Genomic DNA, 18,163 nt, shown 5'->3' on the forward strand with positions numbered 1-18,163 from the left:
AACATGGTTCTATCCTTCACACAGCTGTCTAAGAAAGCATACTGAAGAGGAGTGGGAAAGTGGAGTGAAGTTTAAGGCTTGAAATACCTAAGTTACTTCCTGTCCTCAAAGGAGAGAAAGGGCTATTAACTGTGGTCAGAAAAAGATATAACATTTGGATATAAGGATTAAACATGGGGGTGGAGATGACTGTTTTACACAATAAAACTGAAAATTCTTTGGGCCTAGGGAGGAAGAATATTTTGAGGTAGTGTCTTTTTTATGTAGATCAGGCTGGCCTCCAATTCATAGGCAATCCCTTTGCCTTAGTTTTTCCAGTGCTGGTATTACAGGCATGTAATACCACATTCAGTCTTAAAAAGGATCTTTAAAGCCCAATGTGAATACTAGAAAATGTATAGCATATACATTGAATTTCAATTACCTATTTGTGTAGAGATAAACACATGAATTGAGACAATACTGTGTGTTAGACAAAAGTCACAACAAAAAAAATCAACAAAACCAGAAGTACAAGTCTTAAATATTGTCATTTCCATTCTATTGACTATAAATGTGGCTTTTTCTACATGCATAAGTACTGGCAGAAGAATCTAAATGTTATACAAATACTTTTGTTTTTGGAGCTAGGGCCTCACTATGTAATCCAGGCTAGCCTCAAACTCATGATCCTACTGCCCCTCGTCCTCCAGAGCACTAAGATTAGAGGCATGTGCCATTATACTTGGTCTCATTATTTTTAGGATTATAGTATTTTATTAAAACATTTCCATTAGCATTTTCTCATATATCCTTAAAAGGCTGGCAATAAGCTCAGTGGTAGAATACTTGCTTAACATGTGGGAGGCCCCAAGTTCAACCCCAGTACCATAAAAATTGACAGACTAATAAACAAACAAAAAAGCCAAAACCAAAAAAACCCAAAACAACAAAACAACAACAATAAGAGAACAACAACAACAACAACAACAACAAAAATCCCCACTACATCAAGATATCCTAATATAGTTTCTGGAAATGTTCAGCAAAAGGAAAAAGAAGCTCCAGGGTAGGAATCTAGAGACTAGGCTGTAAAGGAACCGATCCTTCCCCATTGTCCTTTCCCAGGCAGAGGCAGTGTGCAGTTGGTAGGCTAGACTAGTACTTGGCAGCATACTCATTTTGGACTGTCTTAGAATTCTAGAAACAATAACATTTTCCCCAATATTTTCATGTATTTTGTAACCTCCCAGCCATTATTCCCTTTAATTCTCATGACAATGCCAAGTGTTTGAGGTGAACCAAGCATTAACAGATTCTTAGGTGTTACCCTCATTCTGAGCAGTTACAGTAAGAAAAGCAGGAAGAGAATGATCAAATTAAAAGAGAAAAAAAACTTATGTAGGAGTGATAAGATCTAGATAAAAATACAGAAAATAGTTGTTTTTATCTTGTATCAAACGCATATTAGGTATTTTTTCACCTTATATAGTACATTTATGATTCATGACAAACCTTTGACTTTTTCTTTTTTTTTTATTCAACATATTCTTTGTTTACATTCCAAATGCCTTCCCTTTTCCCGGTCCCCCCTCCCCATAAGTCCCATAAGCCCTCTTCCCTCCGCCCATTCCCCAAAAACCCCCCTCCCACTTCTCTGTCCTGGCAATCCCATACAATGCCTTTCCAAGACCAGGGCCCTCTTCTTCCTTTTTCTTGGGAATCATTTGATATGTGAATTGTGTCTTGAATATTCAGAGCTTCTGGGCTAATATCTGCTTATCAGTGACTGCATTCCATGTGTGTTCTTTTGTGATTGGGTCACCTCACTCAAGATGATATTCTCCAGATCAATCCACTTGCCTAAGAATGTTTTTGAGGGCTGATGATAAAATAGAGTAAATTCCCTGATCAGGCAAAAGCATTTCAGAATTCATGTGTTTCCCACCCTGTGACCCCATTCACCATGAGAAATTTAGCATATCTTTTAAAGCCAAAATGCTTTGACTACTCTGTAGTCTAAAGTTTAAAGAGATTAAATGAGAGCTAAAGAGCACAGTTAGTATACTGCAGACTCAGGGCTCAATTCTAGTTTTCTACGTTCCAAACAAGGTCTAGAAGCTGGCACTCCTCTAAGGCTGGTGGATGCTCTTGGGGGTTTTCCACCTAAGAATAATGACAGAAACCTACAGGCTTATGCCCTGAGGCTTTGTGCTCTTTGTTTCTGAAACAGAGTATCACTCTCTGTTGAAGCTGGCTTTGAACCTGCCTCAGCTTCCTAAATTCTGCATTTATAGGCATGAGCCATGATGCTTGGCTTTAACTAGTCATCTATTTCTTGCTTCACTTATTCAGTAGCACAACCCTAACAACAACATGATAATCATTGAACCAGTATTTGTATGCTTAGAGATTTATAAATTATACACACATAAAAGAAGTTCTCTTTTTTCTCCATAACCAAAGTGTCATCACATTGCATTTTAAAGACTAATGATGGAGTGTAAAACTTGCCTCGTGGAGCCAAGTTTGCTGGTTAGATTCTAGGATATATCAGTTGGTTTCTATAGATTCTACAGAATCATTTATGTCTTTAAATATTATGGCCATGAAGAACTACATTCTGTAAAAATATATTTTTATAATTCTTTTTCTTTGGTAAGTGGGATGTGATTTAATTCTGTTACAATATTTTTGCATCTTATAGTCCTCAACAAATACCTACTACAATGCCTTTCACACGGATGTAATATAAACAACGAGGAGCAGCTCCTGAATAAGTATTTAGCAGATTGCAGCAAGCAAATAGGATCAAGGGTAACTGTTACAGTGCAGGCTCCAATCAGGGAAGGGATCTCAGAAAAAAACAGCAGTTACTATTCTCATCTTTGATGGTTACCCTTCCTTTCCTCTCAGGTCAATTAAGTCAGTAAAAATGCAGGCACCCTCTGATCTCTTCGGTTAATAAATATATACTGAAATACCAGCCACATATCAAGTGGAGTGCTCGGAAGACCTTTCAGCTTTACTTCTTCCATTGCCAATAGTATCATGCAGATGTAACCTTTTACTCTTTCATGTAAAAAATGAAATCAGTATGGTTATGCATAATACCTCGTCTTGCCTGTGTCTAGCTCATCTTTTCTGATACATTTTCTGAAGCATTCAGCTCTAGGTATATGACCAGATAGCTTAAACACTTCTCCAAGCTCCCGCAAATTCATGCACTACTTCATCTTAACATTTGAGGTCCTTTGCAATATGACTTCAATCTATTTCTTTATTATACAATAGTCTTTTGTGAGGCTGAAATACTTAGTTTTCTTTTTTTATTGATATATTTATTTACATTTCAAATGATTTCCCCTTTTCTGGGTCCCCACTCCCTGAAAGTCCCATAAGTCCCCTTCTTTCCCCCTGTCCTCCCACCCACCCCTTCCCACTTCCCCATTCTGTTTCACTGAGTCTTTCCAGAACCAGGGGCCACTCCTCCTTTCTTCTTGTACCTCATTTGATGTGTGGATTATGTTTTGAGTATTCCAGTTTTCTAGGTTAATATCCACTTATTAGTGAGTGCATACCATGATTGATCTTTTGAGACTAGGTTACCTCGCTTAGTATGATGTTCTCCAGGTCCATCCATTTGCCTAAGAATTTCATGAATTCATTTTCTAATGGCTGAATAGTACTCCATTGTGTACATATAGCACATTTTTTGTATCCACTCTTCTGTTGAGGGACACCTGGGTTCTTTCCAGCTTCTGGCTACTACAAATAGGGCTGCTATGAACATAGTGGAGCATGTGTCCTTATTGCATGCTGAAGAATCCCCTGGATATATGCCCAGGAGTGGTATAACAGGGTCCTCAGGAAGTTTCTATTTTTAAGATTTTTATATGTATGCGTGTGACTCTCTGCACATGAAAGAGCAAGAGTGTAGGTGCTCCGTGAGTTTCCCAGATCTCGTTACAAGCAGCTGAGAGGCGCCTGATGTGGGTACTATTTTTTTATTCCCTAAATTTTTTATTTCTAAATCAAATTTATATATGCACATGAATAAATCAGAGAGTGGAAGAACAGCTTACCTAGAAACCTGTTTCCTAGGTTTTCTTATTTATTTATATATGAGACAGAGTCCTTTGTAGCCCTGGCTGGCCTGCAACTCACTATATAGATCAGTCTGGCCCAAACTCGAGATCTGCTTGCCTCTGCATTTTTAGTCAGGGTATTAAAGGCATGGGCCGCCATGCATTGCTCAACACAGATTTTAAAAGCAATTAGTTTTGCACTTCTTTTGATAATTTATTAAGCTTAAGATGTCTAATGTCTTAAAAATAAGATAAAAGCTCACTTACATCTCTTCCTTCTTTAACAACCTTCTTTTGTACTGTTTGACAATATTACTTTTACATAAACCTTTTTATTTTCCTGTTTTAAATATAATCTTAACTCCTCACTTTGTGAAAGTCAATAATGCCCACATATTCCTTCTGTGACTCCCTCCTCCACCTATTGGTAGCTATGTTTTTACACTGTTGAGCCCAGTAAGAAAACTCAGTGCTCTGCAGCAAGTATGCTAAGCTCTAGCAAGGCTGAGGCATGAGGAGGAGCGCTTCAAAGTCATCCTGAGCCAAGGTGTGTGTGTGTGTGTGTGTGTGTGTGTGTGTTGTATATTTGTATGCTGAGAGGAACACCAATGCTCTGTTTTCTGTTTTGCAATTTAGCAAGCACTCTTTATAGCCTGGCCCTAAGTTAAAGTCCTATATAACAGTACTGGCATCACAAGTGCATAATAGGCAATATAGTAGATTTTCTTTCATATGGGCCTCCAATAGTGATTCCAAAGCCAATCCACGAGGACTTCTGCACTGGCTGAATCTACTATTTTGTGTTTTTTATGTCTCCCTCTTTTAAGATTATCCCTATAATTTCCTATGAGAAGAAAACATTTTTTTTGATTCCTAAGACAAGGTCTTCCTATGTAGCCCAGGCTGGTCTCAAAGTCACAATTCTACTTCAGCCTCCTGAGTGCTTACAAATATATAGTTATGCCCTGTTTGAAGACAATTTTCTGGACTGAATAAATCTTTTCTTTATTTTGTCTCATATTTGTAAAGTTTGGCTTGGTGTCAAATTTCAGGCTGAGAATAATTTTGTCTTAGAAATTCGATGAACTTTGTACATTGTCTTCAAGCAACTGTGTGGCTTACAATATGGGTGATGCTAGCCTAGTCAAACTTTGCAGATGACCTTTGAAAGTCACTTTTACATAGAATATATTTTGGTTATGTTTCCCTTTTCTCAACTCTTTCAGTTCCTCTCCACCTCCCTACCCCATCCAACTTAAGTTTTTCTCTTGCTCAAAAAAAAAAAAAAAAAATCACAAAACTTAAAACAAAAAAGCAAACGTCAAGACCAATAAACCAAAAAACACCAACAAGACAAAAAACAGCAAAATGAAACAAAAAGTACACATTTAAAACATGGAGTTTCTTTTTGTGTTAGCCAACTCTCCCTAGGCCTTGGACCTGCACTGGAGTGTGGTTGATGTACCTGGTACTCCACTGGAGACAACTGATTTTACCTTTCCAGCAGGCACTGATTATGGAAAGTGTCTTGGTTAGGGGTGGGACTTTGGTGGGGCTACTTCTCTGTGCTGGCTTTTTAAAAAAATATTTTATGTGTGTGCTTTCTCTGCATGTATGTCTGTACACCATGGGTACACCCAGGGAGGCCAGAAGAGGATATGTAATCCCATGGAATAGATGTCTACAAGGTGATATGTGGTTTCTGGGAATCAAACTTGAGACCTCTGGAAGAGCAGTCAGTACTCACAATCACAGAGCCATCTCTCCAGCCTTAGATGTCCTTTAAAAATGTACTTAACGCTGATTTGTGGTGTGTATGTGACAACGTGCAGAACGGATGCCAACTTCGTGGAGTCGACTGTCCCCTTCTACCATGTGGTTCTGTGGGACTGCACTCATGGAGCCAGTACTGGCAGCAAATGCCACTGAGACAGCTTGCTGGCCTTTATTATTTATTTACTTTTTTTTTTTTTTTTTGAGACACGGCCTGGAGTTCAATAAAAAGACCATTCTGGCGTCACACAGAAAACCACCATCCTCTGCCTCTTGAGTGTCCAACCCTTTTTAATTTTTTAAAACAGATTTTCCTTTGTCCTTATTTTTTTAAACTCTACACCAATTAGTCAGAGTCCAATTTTTCTCAGAATGCTAGGTGCTTAGATAACTTTTATCATCTATGAATTCTCTATCTCTACAGTGAATTCTAATACTTAATAGTTTTTCAGGGCCTTTACTTTTGCGATTTCCCTATGGGATGAGTTTGTAATTATATATTTTAATCTCTTATGTCTCTGCTTCTTGAGAAATTTTCATGACTATCTTCCCAGTTTTACACTGAAAAAAATCCTTAGACAAAGTTTCTCTGTGTAGCCCTGGCTATCCTGGAACTCTGTAGAGCACACTGGCCTTGAACTCTAGAGATCGCTTGCCTCTGCTTCCCAAGGGCTGCATGTGCTACCACCACCCAGCTTGACCTTTTCTTTGAGAAAAATTCTCTCAGTTACAAAGCCTAGGCGGGCCTTGCTCTTGAACCCATCCTCCGCCGTGAGCCTCCCAGGGCTGGCATTACAGGTGTGCACCAAGACACACCCAATCTTATGTGGTAGCCTATCCTCGTATGTGATGTTTTAAGTGATACAAAAGTACTTTTAGTCACCACAAAAAAAAATCCTTATGTTGTGCACCTAAATTCTAATGCTATTTTTGGTTTTTTACCAAATTCTCTTTATTTGTAAGCAAAGGTTTTATGATTGCCAAATGGGCTAGAAATGAATCTAAATCACAATTCTGTACATTCTTCGGCAAATCCTACCGGCATGCGCCACCACAACCGGAGGTTCTGTACATTCTTTTAAACCTCCCTGATATGTCACTCATAGCTTAAGGGTACTGAACACCTTGTACTACTATTAAAGTAGTAAGGTACTATTAAAGTAAGGACTGGGCTCATTCTCAGTCCTTAAAGCTCACTCTTCAAGTGAGAAAAAGCTAATGTTATTTCCTTTTCAAGCTAGGTGCGTTGCTCAAACTTTTCATCTCAGCACTGGGATGCAGAGGCAGGCTTATCTGCAAAGCAAGTTCCAGGATGGCCAGGGCTACAGAAGGAAGGAAACTATGTTTCAAAAAAAATCATTTTTAAGCCAGGAGGGGAAAATGTAATCTTGACCCTGAAATATAAAAAGAATTAAAAAAAAAGAGTACTTAAAGATAATTCTATCTTCTTGAGTAATTAAAAACTTAATAGCACTAAGAACACAAACTGGGTAATATTAACTGATTTTAAAGAATGATTCAATGTTTGGCATTATGCCCTACCTTGTATACATAATTTCCTTTTTCCTCCCCTCCCTTGAGTCAGGAAATGTATTCTTGAGGCATTTGTATTTTCCAAATTGTTTTGAATGCCAGAAAACATTTTTAAAGTTCAAAGAGAAGTATTTAAATGCTCCTTAGTTCAAGAACGTATAAAGTATTTAACTATGGATCTATTTCTTGGTGCAACATAAAAAAGACCTTACAAAAGAAATATACACAGCTCACCCCTTAAAGGTATTGTAGACTAAAGTCATGGAACAATCACTTCCTACAGAGATTCCTACAGTGCTATATTTATTTGAAAGGGATTCTTTAAGTTTTGTTTTTAATGTGATCTAGACAATGAGGCTGGTTACCCAAGCCATGGTAAGAAACAACATTTTAATTTATTCTAGAAAATATTTGATTAGATTTAATTTACTGCATGTGCTAATGAAATAAATGAGTTCACTATTTTTCTTAACAAAATACTTGAAGAGAATATCATGAGACAATTCTCCCATGTTTAAACGAGCATTGCTAGTTCTCCAGACCAACATTTTTAACACTGCCCACCCCCCCGCCCTCGCCTCCATCCCCTGCCCTCAACTTGGGAATCTCAACCAAGTTACTTAAATATAGAGCTGCTTGAAGTGCTCAAGTTTTTACAGGAACCAGTTTTAACCAAAACCTGACTAAGTGTTTGACGACTTAAAACAATACTCTCTTATATGCCAAAATACTACACACAGAATAATAATCTAATATTAGTTAAGGTTGCAATTCTGTTCATAACTAGTTTAATTTTGAGAGGTAATTTGTTTTATTAAATAAATTATAAATTATCATTATCAGGGAAAATTTTCTCTAGCACAAATAATTCAATATAAAATAAACTAAGAAAAAGCAGAGTCGAAACGTCTAATACAATCAACTAGCTTACTTTTAGTAAATAGAAATTTATTTCTTTAAAAGTTCATCCAAATCTTATTCTGAAGTTTTAAATGTTCCTTAAAAGAATCTAGAAAATGGAATGAGTAGCCCAATTATAGTCCATTCTGAATAAAACATCTTATCTTTTTAAAGAAGAAACTGAACAAAGCTTACCTGTATAGGGCGAACACGGAAAGACAAAAATTTAAACATGGCTACGAAATCATGCTGATGATAAAGAATTCCTGACGGTAAAACTTAAGCCCCTGCAAAGTTTTCTCCTACCAGCTGTTCCGGCAATTAGAAAATTTCCTGTCAGGCGGGTCCTGAAAATGCTAGAAAAGAGGCTGGACAGTTTTCCTGTGGTAAAAGAAAGGAGGAACCTGCCTACAGAGGCTTTTCATGTAGCTGATAGGTAGGGAGGCTAGAACAGGAAACTGCCACAGATCTGCTGATAACCAAATCCTGTTGAAGTTGTTTTTTTCCCTCCTGATTCCCAGCAGTCCTAACAACTTTTACAACCAGTAAAATGAACGCCATTTTAGAATCCTGAGAAACAGCAGCATTTCTTAACTTTGAGTCTTAAAAGCAAGTGAAACTAGTCACTGCTATTAAAATAAAAGCTGCTGATGCAAATGTGGGAATTTACCCTTTGTAATATTTATACCCATATACAAGATATGACCTCCAGATGACTTCAACGCTATATATAGACATGCCATGGGTGTTCCCTGTCAGTAAGGAAGGGTTTCATAACTATGGTTAGAAAATAAAGGCTACACGCAAAAAAGAAAAACCCAAACCTTAAAGTGAAGAATAAATTTTTTCCATCTTAAATGAATGTAAACTGAACTTAAATAAATTTACATGGATGGTAATCATTCATCTACTAGCAAACAAGCTATAGACTTCATGGCTCTAGTTACTAAAATTCAATTCCCAGTCGATAAAAATCTCAAAAAGTCCACCCTCTGGGTTTATTAGAGAGCAAAACTGAAGTCCTCATAAACTAAGCTGCAGAGGAAGGTGGAGTGCGGCTCTCATATAAGCTCTTGCTCACTTCACTTTACTGGTGTTTTACTGCAAGTGGCACTTAAAATAACCAAAGGATCAGCAGATATAAGAGCTGTGAGCTAATGTAAATCTAATCTATGTGGATTTAAGAAAAACCTCAAGTACTAATCTACATAGCTTATAAAATTTATAAAAGTAATGGAAATTTCAAACCAACAGACTGAAAATATCCAGAATGTGGGCTTTAGGGTATAGCTCAGTGATCATTTTGTGTAGCACATGTGAAATCCTCAATACAGGCAAAGTGGAAGGGAAGGGAGAGGAGGAGGAACAAGAAGAATAAACTAACTTTCTAGATGAAGAAACTGTGGCAGAAGTAGGCACATCTCTTGGTGACAGAGCTATCTATAGTTGGGGCTCAGCTGAGCATTTATTGATTGAGCATACATTATAGTGTCCATTATGTGAGAAGTAAAATGCTGGAGCACTTCTTGCTACATCAAATTTTCATGGCAAGGACTTCACGTAAATGGAGAATAATTTTTAAAAATGCTACACCACCAAATACATTAGAAATCAACTAAAATAAATGTCTCCACTACCTCTTTGAATTATACCCAGATGACTGCATACTTGTCTCAGTTAAAAATGGATGACTTTGTTTTTCAGTAGAAAAAGCACTTAGAAGCTTTTCATCAGAGCAGAATTATCTCAGAGCAGAATTATCCCAGAACTCAAAATGAATCATTTAGGTCTCCTTAAGAAGCTCCAACAGGGCAGCAAAGTTAGGAAGTCCACCTAATGCACATTGCAGTCTGAACATGAGGTGCCTCACCAGACTACACTAAAGCAAACACCATATTTAATCACGACCAGTTATGGAAAGAGTTCCTGGCACAGAACAGTCCTCTAGTTTATTCAAGAGATACTTTTCTTAAACAGGCAAACAAAGAACCACTCTTTTTCATTTGAAACAAAATCTCATGGCTGGCCTTCAACTCCCTATGTAGCTGAGACTGGCCTTGATCTTCTTATCCTACTTTGTCCATGCCCACCCCCATGTGCTGAGGGGTGAAGCCGAGTGATATGGCATTTTCATAGTGCGTGCAAGGTCTTTGGTTCAATCCTTAGAACCATGAGAAAAATAAACCCATTGGATTGGGGAGATTTTCTTTTCTGTTCTGCATATACACACTACACATTTGGACCATACTGCTTGTACCCAGTAAAAGGCCATGTTTTCAGTATAAGGCCAGATAGCAAACATTTTCAGCTTTGTAGGACAGATGGTCTCTATCCTGCCAACACAATGGAAAATGAATAGGCAAGGCTGTGGGGTTTTTTTTTGTTTGTTTGTTTTTTGTTTTGTTTTGTTTTTCAAGAAAGGATTTCTCTGTATAGCCCTGGCTGACCTGGAACTTACTCTGTAGACCAGGCTGGCCTCGAACTCAGAAATCCGCCTGCCTCTGCCTCCCAAGTGCTGGGATTAAAGGCGTGTACCACCACTGCTTGGTGAGGCTGTGTTTTAATTAAACTTCCTTTACAAAAAAAGGTAACAGACCCATAGGTATAGTTTGCTATCTTCATTTTTATTATTAGAAAACTTAAATGCATTACAAATGAACACTAAAAATTCTACAATACAAATCTACTGTGGGGCATTTGATTTTTTGTATCATTGTAATGTCCCTACCTTTCATACACATTCACACTTAAGTAGAACTCATTTTTCAAAGTAGTATTGTATTATCAAGAATACTGTTTTCATGCTTCCATTTTTCTCTATGTAGTCCTTTGGCTTTACAGTAGGCAGAATAAATCTTAAGCACAAATCATAGCCAGTTGTGGTGGAACAGGCTTCTAATTCCCACATGGGTTTGTGGGAGGCTGGAGGACCTAGACTTCAAGGCCAGTCTGGGCTATACAATGAGATATACCATATCTCGAAAAAGGATTTTGGAACATACACATAAAACTATTTATTTACCCACAGCTTCATACAGTATCCTAGATACATAAAAACAAACAACAAACAACCCAGTAATACAAACCAAACAAGTTAAAAGAGGTTATAGTCCTACCCAAAATTCTTTACTGGGTTCCAATCATATAACAAAATTAAATTTCTCCTTCAATGGAGATTAAAGTAAGTTATATCAAATGCTACTTTGATCTTGACTTTGGAAATATAGTCACTAAACTACTTAGACAAACACATTAAGTTTTCAGCCTTTTTGATGTAGTTTTTTAAAATGTTCAATTTTATTACCTTTTATTTTATATTAATATAATAAGAGCAGTATTTGATTTAATTTGATAACTTATATGAATAGATTTCTTAATACTGATCTGTACTTGTATTTTGGAGAAAATTGTCTTAATGTAATTCTGAACTTAATATGCAGATGTTTTGTTAAAATTTTTGGATTTGTACTCATATATTAAATTATCATGCTATTTTCTTTTCTGCACCAATTTGTGTTTTTATGGCCATAATTTTATAAAGAAAATCAGATGCTAACAAGAAATCTTTAGGGCCTGCATTGTGATTTTTGCTTATTTTAAATTATTTTAATGATTCCCAAGAAGAAGAAAGGAAAGGGCCCTGATCCTGGGAAGGCTTGATGCAGCATTGTAGGAGATTACCAGGACAGAGAAATGGGAGAGGGGTGATTGGGGAATAGGCAGAGGGAAGAGGGCTTATGGGATTTATGGGGAGGGGGGAACCAGGAAAAGGGAAATCATTTGGAATATAAACAAAGTATATAGAAAAGAAAAAAAAGAAAAAATTATTTTAAATTTTAAATCATTTAAAAATTTTAAATTATTTCTAAGACTATTAATGTGCTTGATTTTTCTGTTCATTTATGAATAATATACTTTAGATTTTCCTTTAAAACTATGCATTTCAGAATAAATTAATATAGTGTTATACTTAGTATTATTTCTGAGCATACCCAGAAATACAAAGACTAGTATAGTAAACTCTGTCCATCACAGAACTTCAACATTTTTCCTGGTTTTTGTTTGGTTTGTTTGGTTTTTTGAATACAGGGCCTCCTGTAGCCAAAATGGCCTCAAGTTCATGATGTAGATGATGACAGCCTTGACCCTCTGATCCTCTTTCCTTCACCTCCAGAGTCCTGGGATTGCAGGTCTGTACTATCACAATGGGGTTTATGTGGTATGGTGGAACCTAGGGCTTCCTGTATTCTAGGCAAGAGTTCTACTAACTGAGCCACCTCTCCAGGCCAGCTTTGACAATTTTCAACTCAGGACATTGCTTTATATGTTCACATCCCCTTCTCATGTAATTGTCTTGAAACAACTGCCAATCTCTTTTGTGTCTGTGGATATGGCCCATTTTGCTTTTCAACTGTTATATATTTGACCCCCTATCACCCACTTTCTATTTCACTGACTTTGAAGAAAAAAAGAATTTATATAATTCCCTCCTTTTGATTTTGATTGCTTTACTTGTTTTCTTTGTTAAGTAAATATGGGATTACTTTATTTCAATTCTCCCACTTGTTGAAACAGTTCTCAGCGATATAGCTATAATAATATTTAAGATAGTACTATATCCCACCCATCACCATTTATATTGAATTATCTCAGATAATTCTTGACATTTAACTCATGTTTAGATACTATTATCTGTATTACAGATAAAGGGCTTGAGGCTTAGAGGGCACATAGACTGCTGCTCAAGTCTACACAGTTTGAATATAGAAGTGCTGTACTTTAGTGGGCGCATACTAAGCAATTCAATGGAGGATGGAGTGGAAGTGAGCAAGCAGTACAGTAGGTCTCACCCTTCCTAACGCTGCAACTCTTTAAGACAGCACCTCATGTTGTGGTGACTCCCATGCATAAAACAGTTTTCACTGCTAATTCATAACTTTAATTTTGCTACTAGTATGAATCATAATGTAAATATCTGATATGCAGTATATCTGATATTCAACCTGAGAAAGGGCTGTTCAACCCCCAAAGGAGTTGTGGCAACAGGTTGAGAGCCACTGAACTAGTAGATAACTTAGCTTAAAAAAAAAAAAGGCTGAATAGTACTCCATTGTGTAGATATACCACATTTTTTGTATCCACTCTTCTGTTGAGGGATACCTGGGTTCTTTCCAGCATCTGGCAATTATAAATAGGGCTGCTATGAACATAGTAGAGCATGTATCCTTATTACATGGTGGGGAATCCTCTGGGTATATGCCCAGGAGTGGTATAGCAGGATCTTCTGGAAGTGAGGTGCCCAGTTTTCGGAGGAACCGCCAGACTGCTTTCCAGAGTGGTTGTACCAATTTGCAACCTCATGAAATTCTTAGGCAAATGGATGGAGCTAGAGAACATCATACTAAGTGAGGTAACCCAGACTCAAAAGGTGAATCATGGTATGCACTCACTAATAAGTGGTTATTAACCTAGAAAACTGGAATACCCAAAACATAATCCACACATCAAATGAGATACAAGAAGAAAGCAGGAGTGGTCCCTGGTTCTGGAAAGACTCAGTGAAACAGTATTTGGCAAAACCAGAACGGGGAACTGGGAAGGGGTGGGAGGGAGGACAGGGGAAGAGAAGGGGGCTTACGGGACTTTCGGGGAGTGGGGGGGGGCTAGAAAAGGGGAACTCATTTGAAATGTAAATAAATTATATCAAATAAAAAAAAAAGACAACAAAAAAAAAAAAAAAAAAAAGGAAGTTGCTAAACTTTCTGATAAAACTCTGAAGAAAGAAGGCTCGGAAGAGGGTCCAAGGCAAAACCATGAACACAGTCAAACCCAATTATCAACCATCTTCATCATCCAGTAGCAGATGAATCATTTTGGAAAACAAAACAATTTCTGTGACTAAAGCTGCAACTCAGTTGGTGGTCTGCTTGCTTGGCATTCTTAAGCCCTGGGGTTGACTGTCAGCCAGGCATAGAGTAGGGACTGGAGCACACACCTGGAACTCCAGAATTTCTGCAGTTGGAGGCAGGAGGATCAGATGTTCAAAGAAATGTAAGGCCAGTCTGGGATGAAACTCTATGAAACTCTATCTTAAAACACACACACACACACACACACACACACACACACACACACACACACACACACACACCAAAACAAAGAAACAATAAACACAACCAAATTTGTACGCTAATAATGTAAAATCATCATGTTCTTAATTTCTTTAGGATATATTTTTGTAGAGTAATCCAAGATCTTTAGACAATGAAGGGTTCAGTAGCTAAAGATTTTCCTCAAAGTATAAGAGTTTTTGTGCATATCTATCAATAACTGCTACTATAAGGTGCTAAAGGTCCAAGGTATTAAATGAAAGACAGAATACAAGCTTTGCAAAAAAAAACGGCTGACTTGAACTAAACGGTAGTGATCCCTGGACTGCTGTGAGCATTTTCTTTGAAGGCCTTGTCTAGATGAAAAGAAAGCACACTATGAAAGCTTGTCCTTGCCATGGGCTGGAAGAGAGTGAGGAGGCAGCATCAGGGTCCCAGGCAAGAGCCTGTCACCCCTCTTTGACCACATAGCTTTTTCTGCATACTCTTATGGTCCAAGTAATGCTTGTAGGAAATAGCTTAAAATATTTATTTAGATAAAGGGGCCATAGTTTTTCATATGTTAGCATTTCAGTTTGACCCAGTCAAGCATTCAATACTCGCTTTCCTTCTAGTCAACCTAAACAAATGGATTTTGTGATGAATACACTATAGCAGAAAGGTTACTTTAAATCAGAGGAGGTACTCTACCAGAGGCAAGCCATACCAGTGGCAAGCTGAGATAAAAGGAAAAGGAGTTTGGTTTTGTTTTATGCTGTGGTGAAGAAGCATTTTAAGGGGTGGAAAAAAGGGGCTCTAGGAAGTTAAATCTCTTGAAAGAATGCCAAAAATCAGCAAAAGGAAGCCCTATAAGCTTGAAAAGTTTGCTCAGTGTACGCATATCCTATTTAATGCTACCATGCCACGCTAATTACAATCCTATTTATCTCAGAAGTACTTTCCCTAAGTGGCATTCATTTAGATCAACTAGAGGATTTGCTCTCAAGTTCTGAGTGCTGAGCTCCACTTCTCAAGTCAATGAGATAGAATGACAGACAATAATAATGGAATTAGTCAATAAGGTTACTCTCTCACACCATGTATTTTCTTGCCAGTGAGCACTCGATTGGATTTTCCTGTTTTGCGTGGTTCCCTGCCTATTGTCTACTCTGCTCAAGATTCTGTAGTTTATTTTGTGCTTTAACCATGACTGCTAATGTTTTGCTGAACTGGTAGTTATGAGTGTTATTTAGGATGCTCAAATTCAAGTTTTAAGGCAGCTTGAGGGAGCCTAAATAAACATGTGAAATTCCTTGAAGAGGATCATTTATAACCTTGCAGCCTCATTAATTACTGAACAAGCAGGAGCTAAAATAACAGTGAAAGTGGAAGACATAAGAAACTTCTGCTAACTGTTAATACCCCAATATGACTTCTGGAGATCTGAAAAGAAGACTGTATTACTGCCTATGTCTTTCATAAAGGAACCTGAAATGTGCAGGCTCCTGAGTCCAATCCTTAACATGGCAAAAAAAGGTTTCAGAGTATTTTCACATGCCTAATAAATGAGGTATTTTGGGGATGGGTATATTTAAACATAAAATTCATGTATGTTTCATATCCACCTTATATAAATAGTCAGAAGCTAATTATATCCAGTATTTTCATAAGCCTTCATTTTTACTACAATCTGTCATATTGGTCTAAGTGTGTAATCTTTTTAATTGTACCATCATATCCATACTTTAAAGAGTTCTATTTTTTGGAGCACTTTGAATATGCTAATTTTCACTAGTTTTCTTTGCTTCTTAACAATCTTATAAATAACTGTAATATAAAAGCTGATCCAGGAGGTAGTAAGTAGCATATGCCTTTAATACCAGAACTCAGGAGGCAGAGGCAGATATCTTTATGAGTTCCGAGGCCAGCCTGACATACAAAGTGAGTTCCAGAACAGCCAATGCTACACAGAGAAACCCTGTCTCAGGAAAATACAGTGGTATATGACTTTGGTCCCAGCTACTACTTGGAATGCTGATCAGGAGAAAGGCTTGAGCCCAGGAGTTTGAAGCTGGTTAGCAGAAAGTACAATTCTGTGTCTTATTTACCCAGTCACAAAAGAATACATATGGAATGCAATCTCTGATAAATGGATATTAATTAGCCCAGAAGCCCTGAATATCCAAGGCACAAATCGCATAACAAATAACTCCCATGAAGAAGTATGGAGAAGGTACTGATCCTGGAAAGGATTGATCTAGCATTGGAGGGGAATATAAAGACAGAGAAAAAAAGGAGGGAGGTGATTGGAGAATGGATGGAGAGAAGAAGGTTTATGGGACATATGGGGAGGGGGGATCCGGGAAAGGGGAAATCATTTGGAATGTAAACAAAGAATATAGAAAATAAAAATATTTAAAAAAATAAATGAATGAATGGCAGAACCAATAAAGGACCAAAGGGGAAGTGAACCCATTTCACAATTTTGCCTAGGGCCAGGCCTACTTTAAGCAAAATAACAGAATAACTAGGAAAACACTGGCTACAGTGTTATTTCCTTAGTAACACATTTTATCTCTGGCAAACAATATGAGAAAGTAGGAGCAGCCTCTAGAAGGAACAATACAGTAAATGAACACTTACTAGGCTCTGATTTTGTGCTAGGCATTTAGTTCTCTCCTTCAATTTTCAGTCCTCAGAAGGACTTTTGCATAGTATTACCAGACCTGTTAAGAGAATCAATTCTCCACTAAACAGAAAATTGTTTTACATTATTCTTTAATGGATATCTTGAAGTGAAGACTTGCTAATTCTTCAGCATAGATCATGAAGAGCATGGAATTCTCTGGCCAGCTGAGAAATGTCAGAGAAGTCTGAAGTCTAGGAGGCTGTCTTTCTTTTGGGTACTATAAGGGATGTTCTATCTTCTGCTATTAAGGTAATTTCTCTTCTAAGTCCCATAGGAATGAAAGATAAAAATAACCCACTCTCATTAGCAGAGAAGACAAAAGATACCGGCTGGAGTTGTTGTGAGCTAAATTAATTATGCATAAATGTGAAATTGATAAGTCAACATATCTGGGGAAGGAAATGCTATCAGTTGATCTGGTGTTGAGAAATTTAAATTAGACAACTCTTAAAGAATTTTATGTGAATAAAAAAGGCAAAAAACCCACAACTCTTTTGGAAGATTAATAGCATTAAAACTTATAGAAGATAGAAGAGAATCTAAGACACAGGTGAGAGGAATATTGCAGGAAAAACACCAAATGGAAGAAAGGAATTAATGAGAAGTGAAAAAAGAAAAACCCAGGCAGAAGAAAGTGGTTTTATCACAAATAGAATGATATGCTTAAGATGCACACTGCGCCTAACTCTGTACACCAGGAAGGTCTGAGTGGAGATCTTTTTTTTCATATTCAGGAAAACCTAGGCTCTTCCTTACAACCATCATCTGTGAATGGGTTTGACCATCACACAGCTCATCTTCCCTCTCCTGTCTTCTGTTTATACAATTTTCCCATGAAAAACATTTCATCCCAATATTGATGTTTACTTCTCAAAATCTTGTATCTAGTCTTCAACACTCATTTTATATATTCTAAAATTTATAATTTTTAAATCTGATTACATGATACAGCTACTTAAGAATGTTTGCTTAAGTTTTTATTAAAGGTGAAAGACTCAAAAACTGCTGCCAGGCTTAACCCTTTCAGCTCTTTCACTATTCCCTCTGCTGTTGCTGACAGCCTCACACTCTAGCTCAGGCTGACCTGGCACTCAATATGTAAGCCACGCTTG

General features: G+C 37.3%; 1 protein-coding gene across 6 annotated transcripts in view; it reads right to left on the reverse strand.

The window, feature by feature from the left end:
* Positions 1–18,163, reverse strand: part of Rps6ka3 (ribosomal protein S6 kinase A3) — a 105,149-nt gene that overhangs the window by 51,759 nt on the left and 35,227 nt on the right. The window contains exon 1 of one of the 6 annotated variants that reach the window (XM_052170429.1): positions 8,469–8,825. The exons of the other annotated variants lie outside the window; for them this stretch is intronic. Within the exon in view, the coding sequence (XP_052026389.1) occupies positions 8,469–8,507 (39 nt within the window). The 5' untranslated portion in view covers positions 8,508–8,825. Of the gene's footprint in view, positions 1–8,468; positions 8,826–18,163 lie in introns of those variants that run through there. 6 annotated transcript variants of the gene reach the window in all.

Source organism: Apodemus sylvaticus, chromosome X (assembly GCF_947179515.1).
Source record: "Apodemus sylvaticus chromosome X, mApoSyl1.1, whole genome shotgun sequence".
Classification (NCBI taxonomy): Eukaryota; Metazoa; Chordata; class Mammalia; order Rodentia; family Muridae; genus Apodemus; species Apodemus sylvaticus.